This window comes from Antechinus flavipes, chromosome 2 (genome assembly GCF_016432865.1).
Source record: "Antechinus flavipes isolate AdamAnt ecotype Samford, QLD, Australia chromosome 2, AdamAnt_v2, whole genome shotgun sequence".
Taxonomy (NCBI): Eukaryota; Metazoa; Chordata; class Mammalia; order Dasyuromorphia; family Dasyuridae; genus Antechinus; species Antechinus flavipes.
Genome location: NC_067399.1, coordinates 569,204,476 through 569,228,587, shown reverse-complemented (window position 1 = coordinate 569,228,587; position 24,112 = coordinate 569,204,476). Strand labels below are relative to the sequence as shown.

Sequence of the window (24,112 nt, the reverse complement as noted above, 5' to 3'; positions counted from 1 at the left end):
AATAGCAAGTAGACCAATAGGATCTAAAAGAAGAGGTTAGAAAAGTTGCCTTCTATGGTCTGTTCCAGTGTTAAATCCTATGACACTAATTGCTTCCCACTAAGGTGCTCTTTGGTGACCTTAAGGTGCTGCTGTCACCTTAAATTTGTGGAAATTTGATTGCCAAAGGGATCATTTGTACCTCAAGGGATCATCTTCTGAATAAGAGTGGGCAGGAGATGGTAGAAATCATGTACAAAAGGGGTCATACCTTGCCCAGATTTTACTCAGACTTGCGATTTGAGATTTAATATCATTTCATCCAATTATCCATCTACATTTGGGCCCCTGATAAAGAAAAGACTTCGCCTTCTCTGGCTGACCTATATGGATCAGAGGTAGAGATCAACAGAGCTAGAAGAATCATCAGCATTCATCAGGTTCCACTTTCTTCATATTGTAAATGTTTATCAGCTCTCTCCTCACAGTCCCCCCACAAGTTACCTTCTCTCCCCTCCTGCCTCTATCCCATTTATTCAATGGCATCCAGCCTCGTTCTCCACTCCCTATTTCTCTGAAAGGTATACTCAAAAAGGGTTGGGTAATTTGCTCCAAGGTTGCATGCTGAAAAGAAGAATCCCATACTCATATTCTTTTTCATATTGCACTATCCCTAGACCAATCAAATTGGCCCGATGTGGTTTTTTTTTTTTTTTTCTTTCTAAATGGTACTCACCATTGTGTATTGTATCTCTTTGGAATATGCTCTCCTTATCTCTACCTCTTAAGGTTTGCTCTATCTTTATTTTCTCATTCAGCTCAGATTCCACCACTCATGCAAGGACTTTCCTACACAAGACTTAACACTCTCCCTCTTGAAATGACTTATCTAATTTTTACGCATATATTTCACATTCTCAGCCCCTAGCCATACCTGGATCTATGATTTCCTTGGTGTTGGGAACCTCCAGGTGGGGAAATACTCTATAAATAAGTTTATATCTATATCTTCTCAATTTAAGCATTAAGGAACTTCTTAGACCACTGGGAATTTAAATGACCTATCTAGGATCATTACAATTGGCATATGTTGAAAGTGTCTCTTGAACCCCAGATCTTCCGGCTTTGAGCCAGCTGCCTCTCTTGCTGGGCACATAGCTAGTGCTTAATAAATGTTTGAATTGTTATTGATTTCTTACCTAGTCCTAATTTCTAATGTTCTTTTGAGCCCATTTTTTTCACCTTGAGCTATCCTTCCCTCATCCCTCGCCTGAGTCCTAAATGCATAGGGTCCAAAATGGTTCAAATAGGTTCAGTCCTAGATTCTCTGTAATCTTGGATTGCTTCAAAGTTATTTTACTTGGACAAAGAGTAGAAAGGACAAGGATGATGTCTTTTATGCAGGGCTTGGACATCATTTGGTTAATAGATTGATAAATCTAGATGTGGCTATTTTTAAAAATCCATAGTGGGCAGCTAGGTGGTTTAATGGACAGCACCAGTCCTGGTATCCAAAGAACCTGAGGACAAATTTGAATTCAGACACATAATTAGCTGTGACCTTAGGCAACTCCCTTAATCCAATTGCTTCCCCTGCCAAAAAATAAAAATCCTTAGGGAAGGTGTCCCCTAATGTTCTAATCGAGTTCTATGTCAGCAATGTGATCCTCTAGTTGAAAATGGGAATATGATCCCTGGGTATAAATAGGAATGCATACAGCTTATAGCAGTCACAAAGTAATTCTCCTGCTGTGCTCGGAGTTGGCAGGTATTTTATGTGAGTTATATTTTTATTTGGGGGTCTAGAATTAGACTGTTGGAGGAAGCATGATATAATGGAAAGAATATTATTCTTTATATTATTATATCAGGTATCAGGAGTCCTGGATTTGAATTGTGACCTTGACAGTTCTGAACTAAAATGGGAAGATTGCTAGCATTTATATACTGCTTTAAAATTTAAAGCACTTTACAAAAATTTTTTCATTTGATTTTCAAAACAATCCTGGGAAATAGGTGCTATTATCTCATTTTACAGCTGAGGAAATTGAGGCAGAAGGGTAAATGACTTGTTTAAGATCCCACAGGAAGCAGATGTCTGAGAATGGATCTGGACTGTCAATGTGCCTCCTAGCTGCCAAAAGCAAGAATAGAACTGTATAAACTGTGAAACTGTTCCCACAAAACCTAGTGGCAGGTAGGTGGAACAATGGATAGAACTTTGAACTGGAAGCCTGGAAAACATGTTCAAATCTGGCCTCAAAAACTTAGATAGCTAGGTGACCCTAGACAAATCATTTAACCACTGTCTGCCCCTATCTGTAAAATGGTATATTTTACTCCCAAGATTGTTGAGAGGAGAATTCGATCATATTTGTGAAGCACTTTGCCAGCTTTAAAGTACTTTAGAAATGCTAGCTGTTAAGGTGATAATGAAGATGGTTGGATTACCTACCCCATAGGATTGTGAGCAAAAGCATTTGGTAATATGCTTGTAAACCTTACAGTGCTTATGTTTTTGTAAGCCTCAAAGCATTATATACAAAATGTGAGTTGTCATTATTATTATTAATAACAATCCTCAAGTCAATGGAGATTTAGAAAGTTTAGAGAATTCAGGAGGCCAGCAAAGAAAAGAATTAAAAGCCTCAAAGAGATATCTTCCTTCATTATGCCAAAAGAATGTATATCTGTTGGTTGGCTCAGGAAATGAAGTAGATTTATCTCTATTCCCACCATAAGAAGACAAGGGAATCACAGTCTTCCTCTTCCCCCTACTTCCCCCTACTTATAACTAAACAAATCTCCAAAAAGCACTTAGGTTAGTTAGTAGCAAGAATTTTCTGAGCATAAGTTTTGTGAGGAAATTTTTATCAAAGAAAATTATGGAATCTTTATTAACATTAGACCTCAGATCACAGGATCAGGATCTGGAGAGGACCTTAGAAGTCTTGTAGTAGCCTAACCTTTTCATTTTACAAATGAAGGAACTGAGGCTTAGGAGGTAAAGCATGGGCACTTTGTTTTTGAATGGGGGTCCTTTCTCACCACAGGGCTCTTTTTGCTTTGAAAACTATTTAGATCCCTCTAAATAGCTAGATTGAGAGTAGAGGAACTGGGTAAACTCCAGCTCTATTAATGACTATATGTTTCCTTGGGCAAGTGACAATCTTTCCACCTCAGTTTCTTTATTTGTAAAGGATGGTAGTGGAACTAGATGACCTCAGGTCCTAGACACCTTTAACTCATTGTTCATCCTTTTTGCTACCAGACATTTCTTTCTTGTCCTAAGCAGCTTCTCTTTTGCTATAATTGAAAGCCATTTCCTCCTGGAGATCATTTAAAACCCTTGATGACAATTCTCCTTGCTGTGCTTCAAAACTCAGACAGCCCATTGGGGTGCTTTTTTCAGACTGTAACCTGACACTGTTTGCTTCCAGCAGGGCCGGTGTGCTGTTGACCAATCCCTTTGCCAATATCTCTTCTCTGGAGCCCTAGGGAAAGTGTGGACCTGAACCATTGAACGTGACCTTCGCCTGTCTCAGCCCTGGTTAATTTTTACCTCTTAATGCTGCTCGTGGTCCTCCCCTCACCCTGCTCTATAAAAGCCCAGGACAAGTGCTACAGATCTCTCTGAGAATTTTCCCCAGATCCCTGTTCTCCCATATCCAGTCCCCTTCACCTCCACCCCCCACCCCTTTGCCATCATGGGCAAAGGCTTCTTCATCTCTAAGACGTTGGGCATTGTCGGCATTCTTTTTGCTGTAACAGCTGTGGCAACCATCATCGCCCTGTCGGTGGTATATTCCCAGGAAAAAAGCAAGAATTCATCGGGAGCAGAGGGGACCACTGCTACTCCGACCAGTGCTACACCAGCCACCACGACTCCAGATCCAAGCTTGCCCTGGAACAGTTATCGGCTGCCAAAGACTCTGATCCCTGAGAATTACAAAGTGACACTAAGACCCTATTTGACCAAAAATGATCAAGGTTTATATATCTTTTTTGGTAACAGCACCGTTCGCTTCCTTTGTAAAGAGGCAACCAAGTTCATTATCATCCATAGTAAAAAACTCAATTATACAATGAAGGATGGCCACCATGTGATTCTGAAGGGAGTAGGTAACTCCCAGCCTCCCCAGATCGATAAGACAGAGCTGGTGATACCAACCGACTATCTGGTCGTGCATCTGAAAAGTGACCTGAAAGCTGGCGAATACTATGAGATGGAGACCACTTTCGTTGGAGAGTTGGCTGATGATCTGGCTGGTTTTTATCGCAGTGAATATATGGAAGATAATGTAAACAAGTAAGAACTGGGGCCCTGCTGTGGTGAGGGTTTTTTTTTTTTTTTTTACTAGAAAGAGGAATTATGAGTTTGGGGTTCTGAAGAGCAAAGACCCAATAATAGCCATTACTCACAACAATGTAGTGGAAGTTGACCAAAGATGAGATCGAAACAGGAACCCCATATCGTTTGAGAGTTGGTCATGGGAGAGAGAGATCCCCCAGAGAAGAAGAGAAAAGAACCTTATGGTGTTTCCCATTGTGGAAGCCAGTCGGTCTTTGTGGTTTGGGTCTAGCCAGCTTGTATGTATTTCATGGAAAGGCATTGTGGTGCTATGGAATGATCATAATATTGAGAGATAGAAGACCTGATTCTACTATTTCCTTAGCTATTTGACTTTAGGGCAGTCCTTAAATTTCTTTGAGAATCATTTTCATCTGCATAATGCAGATAATCAAGTTTGCCTTTGCTGTCTCACACATTGTGAATTGCAGATCAGGTACTGTTTTGCAATTAGTTTTACAGTTGCCTGAGCCACTGAGATGTCAAGATGTTAAGACTAGCTTGTAACTTTGAGAACCACTTAATGTCTAAGTTACAAGCTAGTTCTTGTCAATTTGTAATAAAATTTGACCCCAAAGGATTGACTAGGAGTATAGCTCTAACCAAATGGGAAAGTAGGTATGGAGCAATAATAAAATGAGCGTGTTTGCCATCCTACTACATCCTTGCCTCATACTATTACATCCTTGGAAGTAGCCTTGGATATGGCCTGGTAACCTACCCCTTACAAAAAAGGTTCCAATTAGGATGGCCTCAGATGTTTATGTGACAGCAACATTGTCCTAGGTAGTGTTGGGGAGAATGTGGGGGGGAGGTCTGAATCAGCCTTACAATATCCCTCAAGGATCACAGAAAATCTGGGCTAATTCAAAGGTTGACTCAAGGATTCTGAGCCCAGGGACTTAATTGAGCACCATTCACACCTACATAGAGAAATTCTAAACTTGTGCATTTGTCCTTGAATTAATCCAGTTTTTCTGAGGTCCTCTGGAAAGGTAATTGTAGGGATTGCTGAAGCAGTCGTACATATGTTCCATCCTCCCACCCTGACCCATGGGTTGGATTGTACCTAAACTCGGTGGTTTTTGCAAGGACTCCAGAAGCTATATCCTGTTTGTTTCTCTATTGACAGCTAATTGAGGCAGCAGGCCAGCCCTTCTGTCATTGTTCTGATACATAGAAGGTATTCTTTAAATAACAGCAAGGATTTACAAAGCCCTTTAAAGTTCACAAAGGGTTTCACATATGTTTGCTCCTTTGCTCCTCACAGCAACCTGGTGGCCTATCCCCATTTTGCAGATAAGAAAACAGCCTGAACAAGATTCAGGGACTTGACCAGGGTGCACAACTAGAGACTGAGGCCAGTTTTGAACTTGGGTCTTCTTGACTTCAAGCCTGGCACTCTACCCACTGTGTCACCTTTTCCTTCCCTGGGTTCAGGCAGCAGAGTTTGAAGTTTTTCTTCTCTTTCTCTTATCTGCAAAAAGAACATAATAACAAGATGCAGTATGGCACAATAGCAAAGATAGAGTCAAATGCTGGTACTTATTAGCAGTGTGATTTTGACTTTCTGACTTCAGTCTTCTCATCTCTAAATGAGGGCTTTGGAGTTCCCTTGAGTCCTATAAAAGGTGCTAATATTCAGCTTGCAGCAATGTTGTGAAGAATATGCTTTGAACAGTTTAAACAAGAACTGTTCTTGTTATTTTTGTGAATGTGTGGGTCAGAGGTTCCCTGAATTACCTGACCAGCTTTCCCATCTGGAGTGTTCTAAGCAGTAGAGCGGAGTACCTGCTTTGCTGGGCACAGTGCCTGGCACTTAGTAGGTGTTTAATATTTGTGGGTTTAATGTTCACTTAGGGAAGTGGATATTCTCAGTAGGTTTTCCCCTTGGTGATCAAGTCTGTGGCCAAGGCAATCCATGATTATGGGGAGGGGCAATAACTCGAATCTTTGCTCAGGGTTGTGGCCACGACACAGATGCAAGCAGCTGATGCCCGCAAATCCTTCCCATGCTTTGATGAGCCAGCCATGAAGGCCACCTTCGACATCACCCTGATCCACCCCTCCAACTACATAGCCATCTCTAACATGCCTATCATATGTAAGTAAGCCAGAATGGCGCTCGCAGTATTCTTCCCTCCAGCTTGCTGCCCCTGGGCTTGGGGACCTCCTGCTGGAACACAGCTTGTGGAAGGGGGAGGGCTGGAGTCAGGGGAAGGGGTAGGTTCCTGAAGAAATGCTGACTGCCGGTTCAATGGTGCCCAAAAGGGGGGGCAAAATCTGACTCTTGCTTCAAAGGAGTTTGGGAAGAAAAAGGGCTGGGGAGAGGGCAATCACTGCAGTAGCATCCTGGGAGGCAGTTGGTTAATGTTCACCTGGGGCAACCCTCCTTTCTCCCCATGCTAGTTGCAGGTTCTGGGACAGTGATAACTCTCGAGAAAGGGTTAGTGTTGGAGGAGTTGGGAACTATCAGAGGCAGAGACAGATACAGGCTCCTATTGACCTTCTCATTTGTTTTCAGCTACTGATGATAAATTAGAATTTGGTTGGACTGTCACTCATTTTAACACCACCCCGAAGATGTCCACTTATCTCTTGGCTTATGTTGTCTGCCAGTTTGCTGACTTGCAGGAATCGCAGCAATCGCAGCAGAATTTACTGGTATGACATTCAAGACCTACTCTGGGGCAGTTTTCTGAATTAGACCCTTTTCCAATGTTCAGAATGGTCTCTTCCATACTTTACCATTTCCCTCTCCCCGTTTCCCCTAGTGGTTCAGGGAATGTGAGGGGACAAGGAAGGGGCAAGGTCTTTAAACTTCCAATTTTGGAAGTTCCTTAGTCTTGATGAGGTCCAGAAGAGTAAAGTGTTTAAGGTCGCACAGTAAGATCTGAACTAGAATTCCAAGTCTCCTCATTTCTAGCCCAATATTAATGCCTGCATCTCAAACCCAAGCTCGGAACATAAGGCAGGAGGTTGCTGGGAAAGAGTAGAGATAAAAGGAAGTGGGCTGTTAAAATCTTATCCATTCTGTTCTTGTCAACAATCAGGCTTTATGCCCTTCTTTCCAGCACCCCAGATCTCCTACATATCCACGCCCCCTTTTCCATCACTCACCAGTTTCTTTCTGCCCCTCTGCTGTCTCATCCCCTCAGGCCCTCGGAAGTCTTCTCAGAGCCAGAGTTGCCCTCCACTGCTTCCTGGCCTCTAAAAAAAGAGAAAAAATTCAGAGGTTTGACTGAAAACAGCATAAATAAATAGCATTTTAGTAAAAGATACTGGCCCTATCCCTCTCTCCTGGTTCTGGCAGTGGTCTGGGTGGTTTTGTTTTTCATTTTTCAGATGGATCTCTTTCTTTACAGATCAGAATCTGGGCCCGTCCCAAAGCGATTGCGGCAGGACATGGAAATTATGCTTTGAATGTCACGGGTCCCATCCTGAAATTTTTTGAGAGTCATTATAACACACCCTATCCATTGCCCAAGTCTGGTGAGTAGGGCTAGCTTTGCAGCAGCGAGTGCCTTCCTGGGGCCTGGGTCTCCCTTTCAACTAGGCTACGGGGCTAAATTGGAGAGGGGCAGCTTCACTCAATGGACGCCTTTCTTCTTCAGATCAGATAGCCCTGCCAGACTTCAATGCTGGAGCCATGGAGAACTGGGGCTTGGTGACCTACCGGGAGAGCGCCCTGCTCTATGATCCTGAATCTTCCTCCATTGACAACAAGGAACGGGTGGTTACAGTGATTGCCCATGAGCTTGCCCACCAGGTACCACATTCTGCCATAGTCCCTATGTGTCACTTTTTATCTGATGGACTATTCCTATGTTGGATGTATGTGCATGAATACATCTCTGATTGGGCCACTGGGAAAGACAGCCATGATTGTAAAGGGAAGTCTTAGAACTTGAGTATCTTCACTTTATATGTAATGAAGTTGAGGATCAGAGAGGATTTGCCCAACATCATGTAGTTGATAACTGTCAGAGCCACGATTTGAAGTCTTGACTCCAAATTCAGTGGATGAAGGGTCAGAGGATAGATCACAAATCCCTAAATACCTTTTTACTTGTTAAGTGGTTTGGCAACCTGGTCACTGTGGAATGGTGGAATGACCTGTGGCTGAATGAAGGCTTTGCTTCCTATGTGGAGTACCTGGGAGCTGACTATGCTGAGTCCACCTGGAACTTGGTGAGTGGACTTGTATGTACATTAAGATTCTCCTGCATCATGGGCTCTGTCCCTCCAAGGGCCAAAGCCTAAAGAGCAGCTGAATCTCCTACTGCAAGATTTTAATTCAAGCAAAAGAGTTACCTAATTTGTGGAAGGCATTGCGAAGTGAGAGTGGGAGGAAGGGTAGGGAGAAAATAAACACAGGCTGCTTTCAAAAGAACTTACATTCTACTGTGTGGGAAATAAGAGAATGGATGTCATGATTTTCCTTGTGGTTTTAATATTTGGGAGCTACAACTGACTTTCAAAGACCAGAAAATGACACAAACCTTATAACCAAATACTTAACCTAAATTTTACATAAGTACTGTAAACACTCCATAAAAGAAAAGAGAAAAAATTTAGATTTCTGGGTACAAAAGGGAGGGCCAAGTTTTTTTACACAGATTTTCCAATTGTGTTGGTGCTACACCTCTAATCCTTAGATGTGGAAGGGATAACTATATACACAAAGTAAATACTATGTAATGTGGGGGGGTGTGTGTGGAGTATAGGGGTGGGCTGTAACAACTTGTAACTCCCAACAAGGAAAAATCAATTGGTAGACATTTAATGAAGTGGGCTAAAAAGACTTGGGCTTCTGCTGAGAACTTAACTCAGTCATGAGATCAGCAGCCTCTCACAATCTGAGCAGGGGAAATCCATCTTCATCCTGATTTGTCTGCCTGGTAAACTGTAATGGAGGGGTTCTTCCCACAGCAAAGACTCAGACTATATATTCTGTTTATTCTCTAAATAGAAATTACTTTTCCAGTGGGATGGAGTTCTGCCCCAAATCAGTTAAACCCCCAATCTATCATATGCCTTGAGGACACAATCTCATCTCATAGAGACTAACTTGTCTTCTTCATGAGTTGGACCTTAATAGAAGAAAAAAAAAAGTTATCTCCCAGACCCAGATTTAAACGTAATCTTTGTATTTTACCTTAGAAGTAATGGGTTCAAGCTTCTAAAGCAGAGAAGAGCTGTGCTTTAGGAAACATCTCACAGACCAGTTAATGAACTTGGGAAGTGTGTGGGATTGAAAGGGGGGAATAGGCAGGACTCTCTCCTGGTTCAGCTCTGATGGATTGGCTTGGGGCTCATTCTGGCTTGCAGAAAGACCTCATAGTGCAGAATGACATGTACCGAGTGATGGCCATAGATGCTCTGGCCTCTTCCCATCCACTGTCCTCTCCTGCTAATGAAATCAACACCCCAGCCCAGATCAGCGAGGTCTTTGATGCTATCAGCTACAGCAAGGTAAGGCCTCCTGGCGGGGAGCCCACAGCCCCAGCCTACTCTGCTGGAAGGCAGGCATGGAGTTGTTTTGGCACCTTCATCATATCTATGTTGTCTTCCCCAATATTAAATACTGAGGCCAGCCCCTTCATTCTGTTGAGAAAACTGAGGGCTGGAATCATTCAATGACTTTGCTTTAGGTCACCCAACTTTGAATTTTGCGCTCAGTGTTCTCTGTAGTCCCACCATTAGTCACAGATCTGGAGGAAAAAACGGACCTGAGAGACCGTGTTGCTTCTCAGAAATGATCCTATCTCAACATGACTGAGCAGCCCCAGGGGGCTCAGTTAGCCCATGGCATGTCCTGTGTCTGCCTTGCCCCTTCCTTAGGAGCTCCTTAGCCCTGGAGAGCTCTTGGATCTCTAGACCCAGCTTGCCAGGCTGCCAGACTGCCTGCCCCTTTACTTGCTGGCATAAGTCTTCCAGAAACTTTCCATTCCCTAACTATTTTTGAGGGCTCATCTTTCATCTTCCCTAGGGAGCCTCAGTTCTTCGGATGTTGTCCAGTTTCCTTACCGAGGACCTCTTCAAAGTGGGCTTGGCAGTGAGTATTTTCTACAATCCTCCTTTGACAGGCAGGAAGGCTGAAATTGAAAGATTGCATACAAATCTGATTTGGCTGTCCTGAAGGAACCTCTGATCCTGACTCCTAGGTGTCTCTGTGCTGAGGCTTTAGTCATACACGTCTTGGCCAATAGTACAGTTTGGGATAATTGGGAAACTTTGGGACTTGGAAACTTGGTAGGGATTTTTCCTTTCAAATCTAAGGCCCTTGCCTTCATGGGATGGAGGTGGAGAGGTGAGGGGGAAGGGAATGGGAAATGGGAAGGTCACCTACTCCAATGGTCTCATTTTATAGTTGATTAAAACTAAGTAAGATCTAGAGAGATAAAATTGCTAACCAAAGTAATAGCGCTCCTGTCTTGCCACTCTGTCTAACTGGTTTATCTTTCCACAGTCATACCTGCATGCCTTTTCTTACAATAATACAGTCTACCAGGATCTATGGAATCATCTCCAAAAAGTGAGTAAACAGCCTATGTCCTTATGAGAAAGTTTCTCTCCCTGAAGAGAGATGCCATAGAATAATCATTGCTCAGAATCACTGAGTTATAGGGTCCTTAGAGGTTTTATCCATTCCTTTGTTTCTAAGGTGAGAACATTTGGGGTCCGGAAAGATGAAGTGTCTTGTTCTGGGTCATCTGGCTAATACTAATATTAGCAGGGCCATGCTAAGATTCCACTGTCCCTGACTTCATGTCCTGTTGAGTATCCGTTGTACCAAACTTCCTTACACAAGCCTGCTAGGCTAGGCTATTTGGCCCCCATGCTGGCTTTCCCACTCCCCAACAGGCGGTATAGCTAAGTTACAGATTCTCAGCCAAGAGTCCATTTAATCTACATGTCTGTCTGAGTATGGGGGTAGATGACAGCTTGTTGTAAAAGAAGAGAAGCATTGGCCCGCAAGGGATTAAGAGCAGCACAAACTAATACTGACTGCCGTTTTGTAGATGTAGTCTTGGAAGGAAATAAAAGATCAATGGAAGACAAGGCATGGATATTCCCATTTGTACTCAAGGATGTTTTGCGGGAGAGAGGAGTAGGGTTTGTGAGGGAGAAAGTGAGAAAAATGGAAATAATCTGTCCCGCAAAATGGGCCCACACTTGGATCACTTAGGATCATTAACAGTGGCTAAACACTGGCGACTCTCGAGGAACTCACATTCTGAGAGGAGACATGACAAACATACAAAATATAAGCAGGGTAAATTGGAGGAAATTTAATAAAGGAATTACACGAGCATTAAAGAATTTTAGGAAAGGTTTTATTTGGAATTGGGAGACATCCTAGAGTTCATCTTGTTTAGCCCTTTCTTTTTCAGCTGAGAAACTGAGGTTGAGAAAAGTGATTTATCACGGGATATAAGCAACAAAATGGGCCAGAATATTTGTGTTCTCATTCTCTTTCCATTGTACTACACTACCTCTGGGGGATCTGGAGCAAGTTCAGTCTTCTGAATCTATTTAATTCATCAACATTCTTGTACACTTTGCCAGCAGAAGATCTTGGAATAAGAATATGATAGCCTCAAAATTGTACTTTCTGCTGGACAATCAGATGTTATTGATACAAAAGCTAGAAATTTTGGGGGTGGAAGGGTAAGAGACTGAAGGTCTCTCGCCTGCTGCAATCCTCTCCTTTCTGCCAGGCTGTGGTTTCCTTTCTCTTCAAGCTACAGACAGTTTGGAATTTAAAAAGGAACAGGGTGAAACCAAGGAAGGAAAAGGAGGGAAGTCAAGCTTTACTCTGCCCAGAGATGATTTCAACCAATACTGAGTCACTTTGGAATTGTCTCTGAGAAGTGGGATCATTTGATGTCTCAGATCTGAAAGGCTTTTTCCATCAATTTTCATTTCTATCTAGGCTGTGGACAATAACAATATAGTGAAATTGCCTGCCTCTGTACAAACTATTATGGATCGGTGGATCCTGCAGATGGGCTTCCCTATGCTGAAACTGGAATCATCCACTGGTGAACTCTCCCAGCAACACTTCCTGCTAGACCCCACCTCCAATGTCACTCGTCCCTCCCAATTCAAGTGAGTGAGGAGTGAATCCAGGCTGTAATTGGAAGGACATTTGAAGTGGAAAGACCCCACCATTCAATTCTTAATAACCAAGTCCCTCTCTGAAACTTATTTCCTGATTTTCTCTGCCCCAAACAATGAATCCCTTAATTTTCTCTCCAACCTCCCAGGAGGTGATTCTACTAGAATCTACCTGCTACCAATATCTATTGAGGTTAAATAAAAGTGTCCCTGTTTGGCAGCTGCTTGTTCATATTGTCCCTGGCCATAGCCTAGGAGAGAAGAGGTCCCCACAGCCCAGAAGGAGCCTGCCTACCAGTCAAGGCGTTACCTTAAGCTTTCCCTACAGGCCAGGGCCACATTGAAAATTGTTGGAGCTTTAGGTCCTATGCTAATTGTCTACAGAGACTTGTGGAACAAGCACCTGAGGTTGAGAGGGAAAACATTATGTTGGAGCATCTCCCTCCATGTCTCAGATCTATGTTCCTTGAGATGAGGGAATGAGTACTCAGAAGAACACAAGGAGGAGGATTTACCGACCTACCTGTCTGTCTCATTATAGCTACCTGTGGATAGCTCCTGTCTCTTCACTTACAAGTGATGGAAAAAAGTTTGATGACTGGCTTAATGGCACCAAGTCAGGTATTTCTCCTTTGCTCTTGGGTGGGTGGAGAGGACATTTTCTCTATCTTTATCCCCAGACTCCCCATTGATTCTAGTCCAGCAAGGACCTTTGTTCCATCCCAACTTCTCCAATTTCTTGAGTGAAAATAACATGATTCTATGGATTGTAGAGGCCTATTTTCCTCCATTTACAAGCAGAGTTTAGATTAAAGTAACATGTAAAGAACTGCATAGTTCCAAGGTTCCATTATCTTCATATGCTTGTAAAAGTAGGTAATACAAATATTTACCCACATTATCCAGAGGAAGAAATCAAAATCAAAAATAATAAATTAGAGAACTGGAAGACAGTGGTCTTGAACTGCCTTTCACAAATATCTATCAGGAATTTAGTTCATTTTACTGCCTCCCCTACCCCATCTATGGGTAGCATGGTTTTGGAGATGGTTTGTCTTGAACCCTCAGTATGCTTAAGAAGCTACCCATTCTGAGTGAACATATAGGTTAAGTGGGTTGTATGAATATGTGTGTATATGTGTTTGAGTTAGGCTTGCAGGTTACTTTGAAGAACTAAAACTTTAATCAGGTGATTCTCATGCCAGACTCCTGCCTTGCACCCCAACACCTTTTTTTCTCTGCAGCTACTTTTAACAACTTAAAAGTGTCAGGTAGTAATTGGATCCTCTTGAACCTCAATGTGACTGGCTACTACATCGTGAATTATGATGCTGAAAATTGGAGGAGACTTCAAGAACAATTAAAAAACAATCTTTCCGTAAGTGTTTGAAATCCTACTTCTATGTTGAGAATAAATGGATTTATGTTTCTGAGAATTTAAACTCATACCCCACTTATAAATTAGGTAACTTATGGGGAAACTCGGGATAATGTTGAAGGTCTTTCATGCCTTAAATTTTCTTGATATTTACATTTTCACATAAACCCTGGTGATACTTTATTTCCTTCCCTTTAGGCCATTCCAGTACTCAACAGGGCTCAGATCATCCATGATGGCTTTAACCTAGCCAGGTGAGCATGCCATCCAAGGGAACACCCCAATGGACCATCTAAACTTAAAATAGAAAGCAGGGATAGAAAGAAAGAGCCTTGGCTTAAGAGACAAAAAGTATAGTTTTTTTCTACTAACTAGCCAGGTGATTTTGGGGTAACTCTCTATTCCTTAGTTTTCTTCCAAATGTGAGAGGAATACAAGTAGATGATCTTTAAAGTCTTTTTGAAACTCTAACAGGTCTTATGTCATTGGCCTGAAGCAGAAAGAGAAGTAGACCCAGATTTGAAAGATCCAAGTTTGGGTTCTAGCCCTGACTCAGCATGACAATGGGCAAAACAGTTAATCTCTTTAATGCTCAATTTCTTTATGTGTAAAATGGAGATAGCATTTGCCTTGTCTTCCTGACAGGTTTGTTAATGGAAAAAATGTTTTAAGATTTAAATCCCTATGTAGAGATGAGTTTAGGAAAGGGAGAATAAAGAAAACTTTGCTTGAAACCTAGCACAGCTAGAATGGAGAGGGGAACTTTTCACTCGGCTGGAAACACTGAGGTTCTATGTTTATGTTTAGGGCCAAACATGTCACTACAACACTAGCTCTGGAAAACACACTCTTCTTGGGAAAGGAAGTGGAATACTTGCCCTGGCAGGCTGCTCTCAGCAGTCTTAGTTACTTCAGACTCATGTTTGATCGAACAGAAGTGAACGCTCCTATGAAGGTAAGAAGAGTTGAAGGGCCAGTTAAGAGTATGGTGGATCTGAGCTGGAATAGATTAGACTGTGGGGAAAGCAAAAATCTGCCCATATGGTATGATTTTTAAGGGTAGTTGGACAGCTCCTGGGTCTATTACGTCATCCACCCTTGCTTCCTGAAAATCTTGAACTTCCTTTCGAAATTTGGTTTAAATTTTTGTCCTCTTATAACAGAAACATTCTTTTATGTGTGCTACTTTAAATATGGGGATGGAAGAGAACATGAGGTCCCTAGGTACCTGATATGAAGGAAGTAAGAACCATCATAGGAAGAGGAGGACAATGGGACAAAGTAGACCAACATACTTTGCAAACTTTGTAGCTCTTTGTAATTCTCTAGTCCTTAAGAATTTCAGAATTCATTTTTGGACACATGGGATAAGAGAAAAGCAAAACAGAACATTTATTTTTCTGAGTGTATTCAGAGAGGGACCCTTTATGGATCACTATGGTCTTTAGAGCTAAGTAGAGAATAATTAAAAAGTTGACATCTGAGATAAACCTCACAAATACATTCAATGAGGCATTAAGGGTATTCTCAAATATTTAAAGACAAATTGAGTTGAGGAGGTAAAGGGGAGAGGTCTCAGGACCCCACAGAGAGACCCTGGAACAGTGTGAGACCCCCAGTGGAGAGATGGAGCTATAGAGAAAAAGTAGGAAATAGGGTATGCATGAGCTAGGGAATATTTCGCTTTGAATAGAAAGCTAACTGCTAACTTGGTTATTGTTAATTCTTAGTGTGAGGAAATGTGATGTTAAACCCCACTCTTAGGGTTAGAAACATCTTGTCCATACTATCTGTGTGTTCTTAGAAATTGTTAATTAATGCATTAGTGTTCCATAAGCATCTGCCTAAAACGATAACTTTTTTTTTCTTTTTAAAAATTAATTAATTTTTTATTTTTTAATAGCTTTTTATTTACAAGTTATATGCATGGGTAATTTTACAGCATTGACAATTGCCAAACCTTTTGTTCCAATTTTTCCCCTCCTTCCCCCCACCCCCTCCAATTGACCAATACACGTTAAATATGTTAAAGTATAAATTAGATACAAAATGAGTATACATGTCCAAACAGTTACTAAAACTATAAGTTAAAGATGGTATGTTGCTCAAGACCTACATGATCAGGAGAAAAATTTCAAATTCTGAACTCACCAGCCAAAATAAACCACGCTAAATTAGGTGCTAAAAACTTAGCAATGAAGTAATAAAATAATGAAGTAAAAGCTCCTAACATGCTCTAGATTTTAGTGCCCAAGAACAAAATACCAGCTGCTCCTCCCTAGTTCCAATCTGAGGTCTAAGGCTCTTGGAAGAGGAAGAAAGTATAGGGTGGTCAATAAAAAGAGAGTTAGACATGAGATCTAGACACCTTCTGGGTGCTTGTTTGTTGCATTTTGCTCTTTAGAATTAGGAAGATTAAATCTGGAAAGGGTGCAAAATGAAAAATGTTTGAAAAGTCTTATTCTTTCCAAATAGGCTTATATGAAAAAACAGGTTACTCCGTTATTTGAATATTTTAAGACTCTCACCAGTAATTTTACTCGACGTCCTCCCACACTGATGGAACAGTGAGTATAAACATGGAAAATGTGGGCTGGGGATGTACAGTGCAGGGAGTCATAGATCACAAATGAGGGGACTCATTTCAGGGCCCTTAATCTTTGTTCTCGGATACTTTCTGGGAACATTTAAAAAAAAAACATAATTTTATTTTTTATGACATTTTAATAGTATTCTGTTTTTCCAAAGACTTTCAAAGATAATTTTCAACATTCACCTTTGTAAAACCTTATGTTACAAACTTTTCCTCCCTCTCCTCTTCCCCTTTCCATGATGCAAGCAATCTAATATGCGTTAAACATTTCCATATTTGTCATACTGCACAAGAAAAATCAGATTAAAAAGGGAAAAAAAAAAAAACAAAGTAAACAAACAATAACCACAACAAAAATTCAGTCTTTATAGTTCTCTGAATGTGGATGGCACTTTCTGTCCCAAGTCTACTTGAATTGCCTTGAATCACCTCATCACATAATCTTGTTGTTATTGCATGCAATGTTCTCTTGGTTCTGCTTACTTCATTTAGCATCAGTTCATGTAAGTCTTTCCAGGTTTTTCTGAAATCAGCCATTGCATTCATATACCAAAACTTATTCAACTGATGGGCACCCCATTCAATGAGAACATGTCTTTTGTTGCTAACAATTCCACTGGAATTGGGCCAGGGACGTGGGTGCTAAAAAATTATCTTCATCCTTTAAAATAGTTTGCTCTACTGTAAACTATTTTGCATACATATAACATACCAGATAAGAGGCAATATTTCAGTGGCTAGAAGGATGACCTAGAATCTAGGAGGATTCGAATCCTACCTCTGATACACACTATAGGTTGAGATTAGGAGCAAGGTGATGAATTTCTCTTTTTTTTATTGTAGCTTTTTATTTACTAGATATATGCATGGGTAATTTTTCAGCATTGACCCTTGCAAAACCTTCTGTCCCAACTTTTCCCTTCCTTCCCTCCACCCCCACCCCCAGATGGCAGGTAGACCAATACATGTTAAATATGTTAAAGTATATATTAAATACATAGATGATTAACTTTTTAATTCCCCCCAAAATGAAGCTTACAGACAGGGGAGCTTGAACCTGATTAAAATGGAATTGGGGAATATTTAATAAAATAAATATAAGTAAAAATACATTGAAACTTAGATAATGTTCATTTGTGACTTTTTAAATCCTTGCCAGCAGGGATCAGTTTCCATTTGGGTTTAACATGGCAGGTAGGCAACTCTGACGAAATTGGCTAGAAGGAGGTTGTTCTGCAACCTGAGAGTAGCATAAACCAGTAAAATAACAATCCCTATTCCTCTATGTTGGGCACTGTGCTTGTTTCTGGGGATACAAATACTAGTCACCTAATTAGTTGTGTGTTCTATGAGTCAGTCACTGTGTTAAGCACTAAGAATACAAAGAAAGACTTGTGTGTGTGTGTACCCTCATTTATAGCGGTATAAATACAGTAGATAGTTTAAAAGTCTGATCTCTTCTGATTATTTTACAACTTCCATCATGGGGGTATTTTTAGTTATCACTAAGGCTGTTTTTGAAGGGTTGGGGATGAGCTGCTGGGCAAAGGAGATTAAAGAACAGAATGTCTTGCTTTATTTTAGGCTTTTCTATTTTTAAAATACAATTGATAGTAGAGAAAGGTATGGATCCTGCTGGTGTTTGCACTGCCAGTGGGAAGGGTTGCTTTGGGATTCTTCTTATTTATCAGAGAGGAACTCTCTCCAATCCTCCTCAACTCCCTATTTATTTGCCTACTGACACCCTGATTGCATCTTCTTCCTTGTGTAGATACAATGAGATCAATGCTATTAGCACAGCCTGCGCTAATGATGTTACTGAATGTGGGGAACTGGCCTCATCTCTCTTCAGCGATTGGATGAAGGACCCCTCAAAAAATCCGTAAGTATTGTTAGAAAGGTCTGTTAAGGCTTCATGCTAAATAGTGCCAGGGCAAGGAAGATAGTGGGAGTAGAACTGGGGGAAATACCGCTCTGGTGGCTTCATCTAGAGGTGTAAAAGTCATGAATATTAGGACTGAAAAGGACCTTACGTCAATCCCTTAATTATATAGATAAGGAGAAAGATCAAGAGAGAAAATTTTTGAGGAGTCAAAAGCTAAGACTGGACACTATGACTAACTCCGTGTCTAGTGATGCTTCCAGCTATCTCAGAGGAACATTACCCTCTAGGAGCTTGAGAAGATTGCCTCCACTTCCTCCTTTGCTAAATCCCATCATTTGTCAGCTTCTTACCTTGCTATTTTTGGTTCTAGGATCCATCCCAACCTGAGATCTACCATTTATTGCAATGCCATCTCCAGAGGTGGAGAACAAGAGTGGAATTTTGCCTGGAAACAGTTCCAAAGTGCCACACTGGTCACAGAGGCTGATAAGCTTCGTTCAGCGCTGGCCTGCAGCAGAGATGTGTGGGTCTTGGACAGGTGTGTAGTGTGTGGTTAGTGAGAGCAAATGTAAAGCAGCAGAAAGGGAATGAAAGAAATATAGAGCTGGGGCCAATTTCTTTTCTTCTCCCTCTCTACCTCACCCCATTCATGCATCTGACACAAGTATCAGCTTTATAAACGCGCACACACACACACACACACACACACACACACACACCATCCTTCTGTTCACAGCTGCACCATAAATGGCCCTCTGCTTATTCTGGGTGGTACCAAGGCATGGAAACCCTAGAGGATTGAGCTCTGAGACAATGCAGAATCCCCTGAATTCCCTAGCCTGCCCCAAAATGCACGTAACAGGCCTTGAGGTTTTCTCAAAAATGCTACTATGATCCAATGTAGGCAATTTCAACCAATAAAAGAATTCAAAGAATCAAAAGAGACAAAAATTTAAAAAATGAAAAGAGTTACTCTCTGTTCTGGGAATCAGCGAACTGGGCTTTAACTTGGGTTCTCTGATTTATCCTGTGAGTTTGGCTTAGTTTTCCAATCTGTTAAATGAACTATAAAGGAGGGGCAGCTTTCAAAGCCTTTAACTTTCCCATAGATGTACTTGACAGAAAATAAAAGAAATAGCAATTTAAATAATAGTGGCAAGTCATTCTAATTAACATTTACCTAGAGTAATTATCATATATAGGACACCTCCATGAAACTACTGTTTTCTGTTTTAGTTATCACAAAGCATTTCATAGTGTGACCATCTTGTTTTCTTGATTGTGATTCTACATTTTTCTTTTCATCCCAACTAGCATATACATTCTTCTTTTTTTTTTTTTTAATAGCTTTTTATTTACAGATTATATGTATGGGTAATTTTATAGCATTGATAATTGCCAAACCTTTTGTTCCAATTTTTCCCCTCCTTCCCCCTACTCCCTCCCCTAGATGGCAGGATGACCAGTAGATGTTAAATATATTAAAATATAAATTAGATACACAATAAGTATACATGTCCAAACCGTTATTTTGCTGTACAAAAAGAATCGGACTCTGAAATATTGTACAATTAGCCTGTGAAGGAAATCCAAAATGCAGGCAGGCAAAAATATAGGGATTGGGAATTCAATGTAATGGTTCTTAGCCATCTTCCAGAGTTCTTTCGCTGGGCGTACTGGTTCAGTTCATTACTGCTCCATTGGAACTGATTTGGTTCATCTCATTGCTGAAGATGGCCAGGTCCAATTGATCATTATATAGTATTGTTAACATATACATTCTGCTTAGCTGGTAAAGCTTGGTTAGTCCTGTTCAGCCAGAAGTTCCTTACTTTTGCTTTTTGAGTTCCTTTTGTCCTATCTTGCCTCGCTTTGAAACTAAAGGAGAGAACATTTCCCTGATGACATGTGCAACTCCTTGAAGGATCACTCTTATGTAATGAAGCTTTGCCAAGAGTATTTCCCTTTATAATATCTGATACCACTTGCCTTCTTTTAAAAAGTTTATTGATACCTTTCTTCCTGTCATTTGTCACCATTATTTCTTAATATATCCCTCCCTCTTCCCTATTTAATAAACTATCATTTTCAACAAAGAAAAAGAATAATTAACAAAACCAACAATCATTGTGTATAAAGATTATCTTTTAAAGAGATCCAGCGCCTTATCAGCTTTGATAATTTTCAATATATAGGGATTCCTAACAGTTTTAGTTCAGTTTTAAGCATTTAACAGAACTGTACTAAGACTTTTGGGATACTCATATTAAACTCTATTCTATGGGCTATTCAAAGTAATTTCAAAATAATTTTGACTATAGGAAAAATAAAGATTAGCTGATTTTTAAAAATGAATTTTCTTCCTTACACTTTTCCTCTTTCCCTAAGATGCTACTTCATAGGACTGTCTACTCCTAGCATACAATCAAAATTAGGAGGGATATTGTTTAATATGTGCAACTTTGCCAGTATGAGTATTTGCATCACCGATGCATATGGCAGCTCCTCTTGAGACTTAATAGTACGTCTCAGAAAATTCCTATGAATGAAAATTCTATGGTCCTGTCTGATGTAGAGATGAGTGACTGCTTTAGCTCAGTCCTTTTGGCAATAGAACAACAAAGAAGCTACATGAAAAAGTAAACAAGAAAGTACTTTGACTTTTGAGGAGAAAAGCACTCTCTTGCAACTTTATTTCTTATGGTTAATTTTTAATCCAATAAACCCATAGAAATTGGGAAACTGCTGCCCTAGTTAGTCTTGACTTTCTCTGCCTAGGTACCTGAGTTACACTCTGAATTCCACACTAATCCGGAAACAGGATGCAACATCTACTATCACCAGGATTGCCAGCAACGTCGTTGGGCAAAGCTTGGCCTGGAACTTTGTTCAAGTCAACTGGAAGAAGCTATTCCAGGAGTGAGTCTGCTGGGGAAAGGACTTTAGGAAGGGATTATGTATTTTATTTAGCTTAAATATTTAATTAAATTAATTTATAGTTAATATTAAATTTAGTTAAAAATGAATTAAAATAAAATTTATTATTATTAGTTTTTTTTCTCAAAAAAAGCTTTCTTCAAATCCCAAATTATTTGATGCCCTTCCCTCTCTGGAGGGGCATGAGTTTGGGAAGCTGGAATAGTTACCTGTATTGATAAAGGCCTCTGCCAAACAACATGGGTTTGAATTTGAAGTTAGCAGAGCAGATTTGCTCCAAGACAGTGATAGTGATTTTGACTACCAGATTACCCAAGAATTTGGGATTAAATGGAAGTTCCCCTATTTCTTGCTAATGAGAACTTCCTTTGACCTCATTTTATAGAAGAAATGTTGGCCCCTTGGCTGTTTTTTCTGACTTAACTCTTCATCCTTCTGTACAGGTTTGGTGGTGGCTCCTTCTCCTTCTCCAACCTAATCCAGGGTGTGACCCAGAGGTTTTCCACAGAATATGAATTGCAACAGGTAAGGCTCTTTCTCATTACTCTCATTTACATCTGGGCAAATGCCTCAATTACCTCATGCCCATGAGAAGGAAGTGTAGAAAAACTACCGCGGTGATAGAGAAGTTGCAGGATGCCCCTCCAAAATCTGATTGCCTCAGTAATAAGACTGATTCTTATTTTCTCAATGGATCATTGCGTGATCTCATTGGGCAGTCATGTGTAATGGGAATAACACAAGTTTGGAAATCCAGCATTTGCTTGACATTGATCAAATTATTTCTCTAGGGTCATTAGTTTTCTTATCCGTAAAATGAAAATGTTGGACTAGATGGATTTGGTAGCATAGTGGAAAATGGTGCTGAACTCAAATTTAAAACCTACGTCTATCCCTTGGGCAAGGCTCTAAACTTTGGGCCCGTTTTCTCATTCCCTGTAAACTAAGTGGGTTGGATTAAAGTCTCTAGCTCTAAATCCAGATCTTGTTATCTGATTTCTCAGGTAAGGCTTTTCTCTTAAAGGACAAATTAGAGAGGGGTGTGTGTGTGTAGGAAGGATGTATTGCAATTTAGATTTTCATTTACTGTCTCTGAAAAGGGCAGATCGGCCTCCCCCTAAAATACTGGATTCCACTGTTAGAAATAGAAATGGAGCTAAAGCAAAAGGAAAATGGGATTAATTTTTTCTTTCCTCTGCAGCTTGAACAATTTAAAGAGAGCAACATGGATATCGGCTTTGGTTCAGGAACCCGAGCCTTGGAGCAGGCTCTGGAGAAGACAAAGGCCAATATTAAATGGGTGAATGAGAACAAGGCTACTGTGCTAGAGTGGTTTAAAAATAATAGTTAGTAGATTTCTAATTTGTGATGGTAATATCAGCATTCCAGTCTGTCTCTCTCTTGAAGGCCTGAGCCCAGCCAAATGTGGGATGAGGGACAGACCATTCTACAAAAACATGTGCTCCCCTGCTTTTCCTCATGCCAGGCCCACTTTGGCATTGACAAAATTTGAAAAACCCACATCCTGGGTGACATCATGGACCCATCTTGTCAGGGAGACATTGACCCAGGCTAATCTCAGGGAACCCATGTCCCATGGGGTGAACCACTCGGATAGGAAGTGGAACCTTCTCTGTCCTCCCTTTTCCCTCCTCCTCAACCTTGAAAGTCACAGCATCTGAGAAATCATCGGGGAAAGTATCTGTATATTTTTTCTAAGGGAAAATGTAAATAAATGATTTCTAGGTGAGTTTCCTTGTCTTTTTTTTTTTTTTTTTTTTTAAATATGAAAAGCTGCACTGACATTCTGGGAATGGGGAGAAGAGGAGAGAGATGGTAGGAGATCCCTTCAGTTCTTCTTTGGCCCATTCCTCCAATATCTAGGAATCTGGATCTAGAACCTTTCAAGAGTAGTTACTGATAAGGAGTCCAGATGCCAGAGAATCTGCATGTTGGAAAGTCACTCCTTCCAGAAGATTGTGAGAAGCCTATGCCCACATCTTATGAATGTAGGTGGTCTCTGTTATTCAGCTTCTCCTTTACAGAAGGATGGAGAGTTGGGATGGAGATGATGGGAAATTGGGGGAAGAGGAAAGAAAGAACACAGCTACCTTTGGGAGCTAATTTATTGGGTCTCTAGAATTTCACACAGCCCCAGGTATATGTACCACAAGGTCCCACCAGTATAAGCAATGCTGTAGGAGGAGCTCAGAGAATTGAATGAAAAGACTTAAAATTTTTATTTTATTAATAGATTTATTATGAACAAACATCCACAAACATGAACAGCTCTATACAAATAAGAATAGGGAAAAAGTGTGTACAAACTCTATACATTGTTTTCATTTTAATGTATATTAAACATGGTAGTAATAAAACTGCCTATCTGTGTAGCCCTTTTAAGCCTTACCCATTTTCCAGGTAAGAGAAATTCTTAAGAACCAGATAGAGATAGGATAATAGGGTGTAAGAAAGTTGTTGAGAGACAATAAGTATAGGCTGTATCCTCTGCCCCAAGAGGCAGATGAGTACCCAGTCTTTTTCCCTGCAGGATCTTCCATTTGGGGTTTGGAGCCTAGATAAAATGATTTAAAATGAGAATCTGGTATCTTGGAGACACTTAATACTGCCAATTGATATGAATGCTAATCAGAGGCAAAGCTGAGAACCCTGTGTATGTGTTGTAACCCCTAGTGCCAGAGCCACAAACCAGGATTGAGGCAGCATGACCTTAGGCTCTGCTCTATCCTCCCCTATGTGACCCTGGGGAGTGACTTCACAGTATCCATATCTCATTCCCCATCAAGTAAAATAATTGGATTAAATGAACTTTTTTGAGTTCTGTACCTATCCAATAATTCAGCT

General features: G+C 40.6%; 1 protein-coding gene across 1 annotated transcript; it reads left to right on the top strand.

The window, feature by feature from the left end:
* The first annotated feature begins 3,481 nt into the window (after positions 1-3,481).
* On the top strand, positions 3,482-22,997 carry ANPEP (alanyl aminopeptidase, membrane). Its single transcript, XM_051981095.1, has 20 exons — positions 3,482-4,288; positions 6,292-6,434; positions 6,855-6,994; positions 7,696-7,822; positions 7,945-8,099; positions 8,408-8,521; positions 9,662-9,805; positions 10,323-10,388; positions 10,803-10,868; positions 12,270-12,445; positions 12,996-13,075; positions 13,699-13,832; positions 14,031-14,086; positions 14,640-14,787; positions 16,308-16,399; positions 18,197-18,307; positions 18,681-18,848; positions 21,089-21,229; positions 21,691-21,772; positions 22,449-22,997. Exons 1-20 carry the CDS (start codon positions 3,687-3,689, stop codon positions 22,596-22,598), a joined length of 2,895 nt encoding a protein of 964 aa, XP_051837055.1. The 5' UTR covers positions 3,482-3,686; the 3' UTR covers positions 22,599-22,997.
* Positions 22,998-24,112: the final 1,115 nt, after the last annotated feature.